Source organism: Acartia tonsa, chromosome 3 (assembly GCF_053477335.1).
Source record: "Acartia tonsa isolate MP-2025a chromosome 3, ASM5347733v1, whole genome shotgun sequence".
NCBI classification, from domain to species: domain Eukaryota; kingdom Metazoa; phylum Arthropoda; class Copepoda; order Calanoida; family Acartiidae; genus Acartia; species Acartia tonsa.
In genome coordinates, this window is record NC_137262.1 from 22677864 (window position 1) to 22691186 (window position 13323).

Here is a 13323-nt window from a genome sequence, read left to right on the forward strand (position 1 = left end):
ATCAATTTATAATTTAAAACCTAAAGCATTTGAAAGACATAAATTTGAGAGAAAAAAGATAAATGGGTTTTAATAAAAGAGGTAATGATAAAATCCTGATGTAGATTTTTAAGTTGAATAAAATATTTTGAATATGTACTTTCTTATTTATTGAATAAAATCAACAAACTAAAGAAAGGCTCTTGGAAATTTATTTAAAGAAATTTATCTGCATTATTTGATAATTCTAGTTTTAGTATTCCGTACAATTATACAATTAAAGTTGAGTAAAGAATTGAATTATTTTGTAATTTGAGATATTCCAGTTCAACTGCAACGTACAAGGAGCATATTACAACAAAAAGGAAAAGAATTATTTTTGGACAAAAAACAGGATGTTTCTCTATGTCAGTGAGTGTGAGTCTCGATAATTGCTGAACCTACACGGGACTTATTATCATAGTTTTAGATTCCTAGCTAAATATCTGCATTACACAAACAAAATAGTGTCTTTATTTGAAAGATTTTTAGTCTTAAAATATTGAACATTTTTATTAACATCAATACCTATCTCTGAGAAAACTAATATAAGAATTATTACAAGGAAAATCATTTCAAATACATTTCACAATTTAGTTAGCATAAAATAAATTCGCTTCTATGACGTCATAGAATTTAGAATAAAGTTCAGACTGAATTCTAACCAAAGTGGTTTGGTAAAACATAATTCAGGGCGCTGAATTTTAATGAAATTTTCATACATGTTAAACTAAATAATTAAATAATTCTGTCTATGATAAAAATAGAAAAAGCAAAAATAATATTTAGAGATTTATTACTTAAATTGAATTGTAAGAAAAGGTCACAACCTTTTCCAAATAAGAAATTATAAATGACCCTTAAACGCTTACAGTCTTTCAAATAAATTAAAAAAAATTTTATTTTTTATTTTAAAGTATTCTTATTTAGAAATTCAATATTAATTATCAATACCTGTTTTATGTCCTCTGAGGGCAACTATTGGAAGTTTCTTGATACAAAGCTCTTCGGATTTGCTAAATTAAAAAAAATGTTAACACTGTAAGTGAAAAAATTTTCCCTAATTGTATAGTGTATCTTTAGCATTAGATAAGCTGCCAGTAATTTTATCAAGAATGAATGATAGCAACGTAGAGTAACACTTTTATAATAGGTCTCAGTGCACTAACATCCCAACCATCCCAACTATTTCGGGCCAAGGCATAGCAGCAGTAGCCAGTAGGCACAACTTTTAACGTCTTCAATTATGAGGTACTTTCGGTCGAGATCCGAACATATCACCTACCAAATTTTTCAATAATCAGTACACACCAGCAAACTATTTTTTATGAAACATCATCAAATTTTTTAATAAAAAGGTTTATGTGAATATACAGCTAAGATTAAATGTAAAAAGTAATAAAAGTAAAGTAATAAACCTACTTCTATGTATATGTGTACAATTTGATATATACTGGATGAATGGATAAGTAAATTTAAGATTTATAATAATTATTTTGTCTTTGGCGAAAGAAGAATATAAAAAAAGAGATTTTGAGTAACCGACAGAATGACAAGTTCAACTTTAGATTAACTTGGATACTATGGATACTTGCTTAGACAATGTTACAAAATCCAATAAAAAGGGGGGGGGGTGTTAAAACTTTTGAACGAAGTATCCCGAATGACGTCATATGTGAAAAATGGACTATTTTATTCTGACGTCATTCTGGATATTTCGGCCAAAAGTTTTGAAATTCAGATTCTTTTTTTATAGGTACTATAAAGAGCTTCAATATTACGATGTATTTTAATAGAAGGAAAAACTGAAGGACACACAGACAGAATTACAAATTCATTTGTAGATTGGCTTTACAACTAAAAAGAACAAGAAAAAAAGTTCCCATTTAGTGTCCTATCCCTTAATCTCTGGGATGATATTTTTTATGTGTCTGTTTGTAGTTAAAGTACTTTACATTTCTTTAATTATTTTTATACAAAAATAATTAAATAGTAAAAAAACTACTTTCTACGGAGATTAAACATCTCTTAAAGGTAATCTGTTTAGGCTTTATTTTTATATGCGGTAGGTAAAAAAAGTAGTTTTTTAAATTTTGTAAAATCATTAAAAATGTGGACGACTTGACTTAAAGGAAAGTGACTTAATCAATGACCAAAGAGGCAACAAAATAAAAGGTTTTTTTTTAATAAAAGGCCATTATTGTCTATGAATGTCAAATATCTGTGTTTGCTAATTTGTCAAACCTTTCACAGAAACTTGATATTACTCCAGCAGTTATTAGATTTTATTTCCCTATGCGAAATATGAGTAATATTTGAAGTAAACCTTGCAATATGTAAACCTATTATATAAATGGAGTGTTCATATAAATTAACTAATTTTGAATTTTCTTAGACAAATAAAAACTTTTTTTAACCCCACAAGATCATATATTTTTAAGTGGTTCAATAAGAAGAACTATTGATTTTAAAAAGAAAAGTATTTAATAGTCACTTACTAAAAACACATATAAAATTTACGGGGAGAAAACATATTACTAAAAAAACCGCTTAATCACTTTTGTTGCCGTTTTACATGCATATTCCTAAATTTGTATCATATTCCATGATTCTCAGTAGACTAAAAGCAAAAGTAGGTCTGGTCTCTTAAGAAACAGTGACAAATTTTTTTAGATATTTTGATTATCTAACATTTTATCTTGTTTCTTTTTCAAGCTATATTACTACTACATTTTCTTATTTGGAGGATGGTTTATAACACAATTAAACAAGATCTTCGAATTATGTTTCAAGGAAATATTAATTCGTTCCTATGTAGTTCAACTCATTTAGAATTATAGAAAAATTATCTCTATCCTCACTGTATGAATATATGCCATCTTAAATGTATAAAGAAAAGATAAATTATCTGAATTTTTTTAAAACGTAATTTTTTTATTTGGTGTTACAACACTTTCGTCAAATATTTATTTTTATATAAAACTAGCGGGTGCACACCTAGCTTCTCGGCGCTCTGTATTCAAAGGGACAAAGGGACTGAAAAATAGATTTAAAACATCCCAACTTCAGTAGTTGAGCTCTTAAGCTTCAGACAAAATATCCATATCTCTTCTTTATATAATAGGATAATCAGGACCAAGAATAATTATTACTGTACAAAACACTTGTTTGTTGCTTAATTCATTAAGACTTTTTGTAGAATATGAAACACTTTGTAAATCACTTTGATAATATGCATATTTGATGACAGACAACTGTTACTATACGCAAATTTATTGGATTTGAACTTTAAACCTTTAAAGGATTTTTGGATGCTTAGAATCATAGGCGTCCAAGGGGGGGGGTAATGGGCCATTTGGCACCCCCAAACGATTTTGGGGGTGCCCTAGGCACCCCCAAAATTTTGTGAACAATACCCCCCCCAAAAAAAAATTACCCCTACCTTGGGGGTGCCTACGGCACCCCCAACGATTTTGGGGGGGGTATTTACCCCCCCCCAAACCATTTTGGGGGGGTAATTACCCCCCCCAAAATAAATGTTCTTTAAAAAAAATTTTTTGGGGGGGTATTTACCCCCCCCCAAATTGAATGTTCTTTAAAAAAAAATTTTACTGATAGTTTATTTTAGGATAGGTTATATTGGTTTAGGTGATTGCCCCACATGGTTAAGCAATTGGCCCCCCGCAGGGGCTAGAAATAGGAGAGAAGCTTGTGTGAAAAAAACGAAGAAACGCCCCTTAAAGAGCGTTGCCACAAAAGGGACTATACCCCAATATAGTTCAACCAGTTAAAACAGTTCTTAACCATGATAACAAAAAATTTAATAGTTTGATCATGTTTTATTTGCTTGGGCCTTTATAAGGGCTAAAACCATCCCGGGGATCTATGATGTAACTGTAAAGCACTGAAGATTCCATAAAATAGATACCTAACTAAATTAAATATTTCATTAAATAATGAAAAAGAATTTCTATAGGCGATTTCTTTTGGGAGGATGTCAGGGTGTCTCAAAACTAGTTATAAAACTTACCAGGACCTATAAGACGCTTCACTTTAAAGTATAATCATATTGGTTCATTGGTTAGTGAGTTAATTATTGTATTTTTATGTTCTAAAGAATGAGATACTACTATATATTTGAATAGTAGTGGCGCCCTTAGCATCTAAGAACTCGTGTTTTCTAAAGGGTAAAAAGGGAGGAGAAAAATAGCCTAAAACCACTCAAAGGATTGACCTATAATAGTGTGGAACCATCATGGGATCTATGTGAAGCTTTCTTAAAAAGGAGAACTCAGTATTAAAAGTAATGAAATCTGAAGCTATAGTCAAATAAACCTTACTTACTACTTTATGTTATAGGATAGTACTTATTAACTTAATAGATTAGGTAGGTGCTTTTTTTACATAATTAAATTACCCCCCCCAAAAATTTTACCCCCGGGGTAAATTAGTTTGGGGGGGGTAATTACCGCCCCCAACAGATTTGGGGGGAGTATTTACCCCCCCCAACAGACTTTAGGGGGGGTAATTACCCCCCCCAATCAAATTTTACCCCCGGGGTAAAAATTTTGGGGGGGGTAAAAAAAAATTTCGGCGCGCTTCGCGCGCCATTTTACCCCCCCAAACACGAATTACCCCCCCCCCTAAAATTTTTTACCCCCCCCAAAAAAAAAGCTTGGACGCCCCTGCTTAGAATGATATTTGGTTGGTTTATCGGTTGTGCATACTTGATAAAAAAGCCTTAAAAATATAAATATCCACAAAAATCTTCATAAAAACCAATCACATCACAAATAATTTTGAAATTAAGTTTAAGTGCTTAAAACCTCATGTTGTAAATATTTTCTGGTAGAAAAATCTAAGCATTTAAAAAAACGGACATCCTGTAAGTGTATCATTTATGCAATTAAGAATATATATTTGCTTAATATAAGGCAGAACTAATTATATATTGCTAATATCCGTATAATAAAAGGGATACAGCAACTATAGAAACAAATTCTTACAAATTCTTTTTTGTTGCTTTTCAAAAATATCAAGTTGCTCACTTTTTATTTGTGAAGCCAACTGTGAAAAAAATTCCAACAGTGGCTTGGTCGTACGTTTTGCCAGGGCACACCTCACTTACCAATTTTTGACATCCCCAATAAACCCAAAATCTAGGAAGGGGGTGGGTGGGTGGATGTTGTAATCCAGATAATAAAAAGAGTTTCATTTTTTTGTCAAGGGGGGGGGGGTAGGGGATGAATACAGGGGGGTGTAAAGAGATTTAGCACCCCCTTGTGCACGCCCCTGTTTCTAAACGTTAAGTTTAATAAAAAAGAAAGTCAAAAATATTTCTTATATTTAGAATATCTTTTATTTGTGAATATTCTCCTATTCTTTAATATTGCTAGTTCAGCATACATATAAATTATCATTATTCTACTATTTATTAGCAAAGAGGGAGTCGAGTGTGTGTGATTGTGTATATATATATGTGTGTGTTTCTATTGACTCAAGAGCACTCTTTAGGCTATTTTAAATGATTATTAGTATTTTTGATTGACTAATAAGCAAGAAATTGATTGGGAAAACTCTGATGTTTGCTTCAATGATAACAATAAAGAATTGCAAATCTTCTAAATAAACACTAAAGCATATTGAATATGTTTTATTAGTAATTAAGAAGGTTAAATCAAAAAGATGTATTTTACAAAACACATAAAAAAATTGAAAAATTGAAAAAAAGATTATCTTCATTTTTCTATTAATAAAGATACAAGTCTCCCTTTATATATTGATTTATAAGAATTAACTTTTAATTTGTAGTAGCTTCATAAAATTTGGACTCAATCGTCTTTAGTATTTTACCTGATATTTAGATTAATATCTTGAATATCCACAGGACTCTCTAATCCATCTGTAGCATTCTTATTATTGTCACAATACAGCTGCTCTTCTTTATTCTGCTCGTTGCTAGTCATCTCACAAATATGGATGTTCCTGTCATGCTCATGACCATTTACTATGTCACTACTATAGCTGTTTCTGTCGTGATCATGACCATTCACCATGTCACTAATGTAACTGTTCCGGTCATTCTCATGACCATTTACCAGGTCACAAATATGGCTGTTCCAATCATTGTCATGACCCCCTCCTCCAAGGTCACACGTATGGTTGGGACGGTCTCCAAGGTCGACCTCCATGTTGTCAACTATTCGAGCCTAAAAAAATCATAAAAATTATCAAAAAAAAGAGTCCTTAAAGTTAATTAATAATATCCCACTTTAATCAACGCTTCAGATAATATTTCTTTATGATTTTTATTTTGGGGAAGGATTAACTTACCTTCTACGATTGACCTATGTATCGTTCGTTTTTCAAGTTAGGCATTTTTAACTTGTAAAATGTTACAATTCTAGTTACTATAATATATTTTTATCCCTAATGTAGAAAAAATGTGATAACCTAAGATTTTTTCCCGATTCCTTTAAAGACAACTAAAATAAGTTTGTCCCTTTTTTATATTTTTACAGTAAAATACTGTCCCTTTTATTCTCTTCTTTTTCTCATAAATATGAGAAGATAAAAATTGTTGAATTGATATGACAGTTCTCTCCTTTTGTTCTCACTCTATGACATATTTATTACACTTGCATGCCATTGATTAACCAGTACAAGAGGAAAAATAACTAGTATTCTTTACAATTTATGTAACTGTTTGCTGTGTACATTGTAGGGGAGCTTGACGTTGGTCCTGGAGTAGTTTTAGGCTATTTTTCTCAACCCCTCATGTAATTTTTAGAGAGTAAACATAAATAGTAATTACAGGCTGGGTGTAAATCAGTAGCGTGTACATAAAAGTACATAGGGAAGGAATTCTCTTTTTTCATCCTTTTGAATAACTTTGCACGACAATAATTTTAATAACAATGCGTTTCAATCTTCAATTATTTTTATATCCCCATGCCTCCACAATTGAGATATATTGACACACCCAGCTCCCCCCTTCAACACACTGCCGCTCAAATTCCATGGATTATGAAGGGGAGATTTCTTGTAATATTTTATTAATTAGTCCTCCTCTTTAATATTACTCCTAGTATTCATCTTTTGATATGAGTTTATGACACACTTATTACTCTCATTCTTATTTTGGCAGATATAACAGATAGTGCCAATGAATATCTAGGCCAGGCAGCCACCCTTCTCAAATCTTGATGTATTTTACTGACATATATATTCATTTTTTGTCAGTTAAGACTTCTCAGACAAAGGTCGTCCAATCAAAGAGTTGGTTGTCTGTCGGATGTTACTTAACCTAATAATTACCATTGCAATGGGATAATTTAAAATTCAACATCCACTGAATTTAGAAAAAAACATATTCGTAAAAAGTTGTGTTAGATGACATATTAACGATATTTCGTCTAATATTTATATCAACATTGTGGACTGTGGTCATTAATAAGCAATACTATTTAAAAAGTCATCTACCATGTAGCAATACTTTAAGTAATGCCCGAATGTTGACTAAAAGACAGCACAAAAGTTATAAAGGGAACAGCCAGACACACAATGTCTCTAAGGATTTTCATACAGCTATTGTTTTAATACATCATATTCCCTAAATCTTTTCATATAAAGTACACATTTTCTTATACCCTAAAATCTAATTATGATGCTGTCTAAAATGGTGCAAAAAATGGGGACAAATTTAAAATTGTTTTGGCGTGTGACGTCATACCCCCATCTCTTTTCTAGGGGGTTTCTTTCCTCCTTCCCTTTTCTTTCCCCTCACTTGTGACGTAAATAAACAGCCCCGTCAAATCAATTTGAAATTTGCCCCCATTTTTTGCACCATTTTAGACAGCATCCTAATTATTCAAATGATTTCATAAGCAAAACATTTTTTAATTCCATCTTTACATTTTATGAATATACAAGTAAAAAAAGTCCCTATCATTGGCAGGCTTCATAGCCTACCGTATCAATATTTTGTTGTAGATTTTAGTTCGATTTTAAACACATAAAACGTTAATATGTCAGCTTTTTTAATTTCGCCTGCTTGTTAATTTTCAAAATAACATAAACTTGTTTTTTAGAAAACATGCATAAAATATATTTACATTATATATTAACATCATAATTTTGTATTTCTTAACTAGAAAACAAGGATTATTTTCTTCAAAAGACAAAAAACCTTCAAAAATTTTTACCACAGAAGGAAATGTATATCCTTTAAAAGTATTTAATTACCTATTCACTTTATTACTTTATTCTTTACTAGCGGCTACGCCCCTAGAGGCCTTTAGTGGCACTTCTATATTGTGTTCAAGTCTCTACATAAAAAATGGATATTTTTGTGATTGCTCTTTGTAGGGTGGTGTTAACCTCCCCAAAAATAGTTATAAACCTTCCCGGGACCTATGAGAAGCTACCCTGTTAAGGAGAACCCGATCGGTTGAGCGGCTAGCGAGATCCTTCGGTACAAACAAACTGACAGAAAAACACACATCCAGTTACTTTAAGATAAGGATTTGTAGCCTTTCATAAAAAAAAACACGTCTAACAAAGGCTTGTAGAGTTGCTTCGCAACTCGGAAAAAAGTAAAAATAAACATTATTGCTTGTTTTTTTATGACATGAAGGAAAATAAACTGATGCCTGCAATAAAATCTACCCAACAGTCAAACAAGAGTAACCAAGTCCATGTTAACGCAGCAGGAATAGGTTAACAGAAACCAAGATCAAATTGTAATACATTTTAAATAAAAGATGAATAATTAACTTGAACAAAGAAATGCATCGTGAAATTGAGGAAATGTTAGTTCTAATACAAAAAAAAGTTACTAAAGGCGTTTTTCTTTCTGCTGTGGACAATTGAATTAGTTTCAGTTTATCATAGTTTACATGGATTCACAATCCTCGCATTATATACATATTTTGTAATATGAATAGATAGAAACTGTAATCCGTTACAGATATTATTTAATAAAATGATGTATTCTACAAACATACTTGCTGTAAATGCGACAATTTGTGTAAGTTTGAACTCAGCAAAGCGTTTGAATAAACTATATTTCCTCAATATCTTAGATGTACTTTTTATCACGGAGGGAGAAGACATTAAGCTGTTTATTACACTAGTCCCCAAAGTTTTATAATAAAGTTTATTGTTCGTTAGCTTAACAATTCTGGGGACTTTAATAATGGATTTTGATTGGTTAGTTTATGTAGTTAGGTGTGCAAACGTTTCAACCACCAAATGTAATCTACAGAAGGAATTAATTTGTTTATCATTATTGTTGGTGTATATCAATATATTGGCTATTGTCTTATCCCTTTAGATCCCTGACCATTTATATCAAAAAGTTTTTAGTCTGGAACTGTTACGATACTAATGAAAATAATATTAATAGTCCTTGTTAGATATATTCAATCGTACCTTTTCTACAATATCGGTCTCCATATTCAGCTTGATACGTCACTCATCTGGAAAAATTACATTTATGACACGAGGTAATTTATGTTAGTCGGTATAACATTTAAAATTTACATTGGAAGACGACCCCTTGTGTGTTTTAAGTGTTTTACTTTTTCCACTCGCTTTCAATCCTTCGTAATTTTTTAATATAAAGTTAGAAGCTAGATACAAGAATAGTTATTTATCACATCAGATTACAAACAGCTTTCCGCGTATATAGAAATAAACAATTATAAGACAATAATTAGTTTTTTAGTCCTGAGATGCCGAATGCACTGGTTAATAAAACTAATTTTAATATTTTGATTGTACAATTTCATACTCGTAGAAAACTGAATATAATATGATACGATACATAATTATTCATTATGGCTTCAAAACCGGTTCTAATCCACCGGATATTAATCGATTTCGAATCCATACTTGAAAAACAGTTATTGTCTTTATGATTCATTAAAATTTTAGACTTATATATTTTAGTAAAAGTCATATTTGGAAATAAAGACTATTATGAATGTAGACTAGGTTATGAAATCTAAAAATATTCATTCATTATGCAAAATTCATAACATATTTTGTTTTTGCACTGTAAAAAACAAATCTTGTAAATATCCAGTATCAATGTAACTATTTCTTTCAAACATAACTTTTTTGTGTAAATTTTTCTAATTTACTCACACAGTTAAGATTTATAATTTTTTTTGTAACATATAAAAGTGAATAGAATTGCAGATTTTTTCATCCTTATTCTTGCAAGATGGTGAAATGAGATTTAATATTGTGAAAAAAACTTTGTGGCTAAGATACAACTCTCAAGAGGCTAAACACAGGGGTTAAGATATTGGTATTTGTTTTATTACAAAAACATTTAAGTTATTGTGTATCGCAGCATTTCAATTTACTTTAATTTAGATGAAAATATAACAATAAAGTTAATAAACTCTTTAAATAATATATATAACGTGAGGTGAATTCACTTTAACTATTTCTTGGATTAAAAAAATATGTTTTGGTAACGAAGCTGCTCTATAACTCGATGTGCCTGTCAGTCTTAGCTGCTATTTAAGTAATTTAACAGCTAATATTTTAATTAAAATGTTTTAATAATATTTTGAGAAGACAAAACAGAAACTCCCTAATCTTCTACAGTAACCACAGAATGTTGCAGGAACAAATCTAAGCATCAAAATACCGAAATACTAGAGGCGTTAAAAATGCTTCCTAATCCTTCTTAGTCAGGGGTAAGTCTTACATAATAAGAGCAAGTGCAAAATCATTACTATCCTCAGTTAAGACTTACAGACAAAGGTAAAATTGTAGCTGTCTCTTAGGTGTCACTTAACCAAGATACACTTGAATTATGTACAGAAATGAAAGTACTGATTTTACAATGTGACGGACATTAGCCTTCGGGTATACATAATTTACATGGAACCTTTTCCCTATTTCCCTTCAAAGGCAAGAATGAAAGAAAGAAGAAAAGTTGTGACACTATCTTCCACTAGTTCCTTTGTTTTTCTTTTTTTTTGCTTCATAATCATCAACTTTTATATGCTGAATATTCTTATATAATTTTCAAACTTTGCATTCAAGATGAGAAGTTTTATAAATTTTTGCTAATATGAAATACAAAAGAATATTTTTCTTATTCATCAAAATTTTAAATTAAGTAAATGAAGTTTATTTGACTTTAAAAGAGTAGACAACCAATAGGATTTTTTGACAAGCTTAATTGTTAAGTAGATAAAAATCTAATTATTAATCTTGTATTAGAATATTGTGTGATTTCAAAATGTAAAACCTTGCACTTTTTACTTCATGGCTCAGGCTAACTAGATTTGAAAATGGAATTACTTTGGTAAAGTAAATGTATGAACAAAATAAAGTTCATAGAGCGCAGATATATGTTTATTGAGGGGTTTATATCTATCAGTTTCCTCATGTCTAGTTTTTAATACAATTTTTAAATTTAATAGAATGAATAACCAGGGGTAATTTGCAGCAAAGGTTGGGGGAATTCGATTCCCTCTGTAAATTTAAGATAACATTTATGTGGTGGAGATTTATTTTCGGGACTGACAAGAAATCTTACTATCCAAGATAGCCATATAATTTCGGTACGAACACACAGATAGACACAAGGACAGACAGAAAGGCATCCTTTACCCTTAGTGCATTCTATGAAACTCTAGTGTATATACTATGTGTAATGTAAAGAGTGGCTAGCTATTACTTGAAACATTTTTTACCACAATTATGGTTCAAGTCACGAAAAAAGATGATTTGCTTTTTCTGACTTTCCTAATTATATTCATGGAATAATAATACCCTGTTGAAAAAAGTGACGCTAGTTAGGTTAAAATATATTTTTATTAGGATTAATTGAGAACGAAAGTTTATTGGGATACATTATCAAAAAATCAAACAAGTTTTATTCTAAAAGACTTGACTAAAGATAAATTTTTTCGATAACTTGCATTGTTTAAAACTCCAAAAGATTTACATTTAGTTGTACTTATATTAAGTAAACTGATTTTTTTAAAATTCCTAAATATTTAATATCTAAAACGATACGCAAAATATAGCCTAAAGGATCTTTATAAATGACTTATAGAATGACTTTTTTAGAAAAAAGAATAATAGAGGATCGTTGTTGATTTCCATACTTTAACCTTAAATTCAAGTTTTTGTTTAGGGAATCTAAATTAAATTATTGCAGATATATTTAGAATAAATTTTGCGTTTTTAGCAAAACAATAAAGCGTTTGAAATACATTTCATCTATTTTAATCTAAAGTCTGGTTGTACCAAAAGATCATGCTAACCCGAAATCAATGCAGTTCTCCTTAAAAGTGATGCTTTATGGGTCTTATGGTAAATCTCCCCAGGAGCCCCTCCCCCTTCCAATGTGTCCTTAGAGGCTTCTATTCGTACAACCGGCGTTTTTAGTTAAGCTAACTGGTTCAATTTGGTTATTTTAGCTTTCTAAAACAAAATAATACCTTTTATTTGAATGTCAGTTTTTCACTCATTTTATTTTTTCACTTTTGGATATTGGAATCTTTCAGTCATTTTGTCTGCAACAAAAATATTTTTTTTTAGTTCGGCCTCCCTTCGTTTCAGATGCAAATACAACTTCAGTTGCCGATTTACAGACAATCTGCATCTGCTAACAGACAATTTACCAAAAACAAACTTGTTAAAAAAACTTTTATTTTTTTTCTCGATTCCAAGCAACAGATCTTCAGCCGCATTAATTATATCTATCTGCATCTGTAAGTATATCAAGGAACCAAAGCCGATCTGAATTAGCAAAACTTTACAGCCACCAAACCATGGTTTTATAAATACTAGTGGCCCTAGCTTTGATAATGTTTTTTGTTTTGTTTAAATTATTACATTTTTAATAAATCTAAACTTTATTGACTTTTACCTTGATTTGTAATGAATCATTAGTTGATGTTTATCTACGTAATTTGTAATTATTTTACAACTTTGTCAACGATTAAAGACACAACATGATAAAAGTTATTCAAGACCTTCAGACAAAATACTTGACAAGTGACATAAAACTAGAAACTAGAAATAACGGGTATAGTCCTTTCCATGACATCGCTCCATATGGGGCGATGATTTTCTATAGCTCCTTCAAGGAGCTATAGCATAGCCTCTTATCATATGGAGCGATGTGATAGCCCCTTTTAAGGAGCGTTCATATCGCCTCTTATGATAAGAGGCTATGCTATAGCTCCTTCATGGCCTCTTAATAGCTCCTTTGAAGGGGCGTTAATATCGCCTCTTATGATAAGAGGCTATACTATAGCCCCATGATGG

At 30.7% G+C, this 13323-nt stretch overlaps 1 protein-coding gene across 1 annotated transcript in view; it reads right to left on the minus strand.

The window, feature by feature from the left end:
• LOC145313661 (adenylyl cyclase 78C-like) overlaps positions 1-12568 on the minus strand; it is an 84299-nt gene extending 71731 nt beyond the window's left edge. Inside the window, exons 1-4 of the mRNA XM_080153170.1 lie at positions 12492-12568; positions 9451-9497; positions 5872-6227; positions 973-1034 (exon numbers count right to left, since the gene is read on the minus strand). Of these exons, the coding sequence (XP_080009296.1) occupies positions 973-1034; positions 5872-6227; positions 9451-9474 (442 nt within the window). The 5' untranslated portion in view covers positions 9475-9497; positions 12492-12568. The remainder of the gene's footprint in view (positions 1-972; positions 1035-5871; positions 6228-9450; positions 9498-12491) is intronic.
• Positions 12569-13323: the final 755 nt, after the last annotated feature.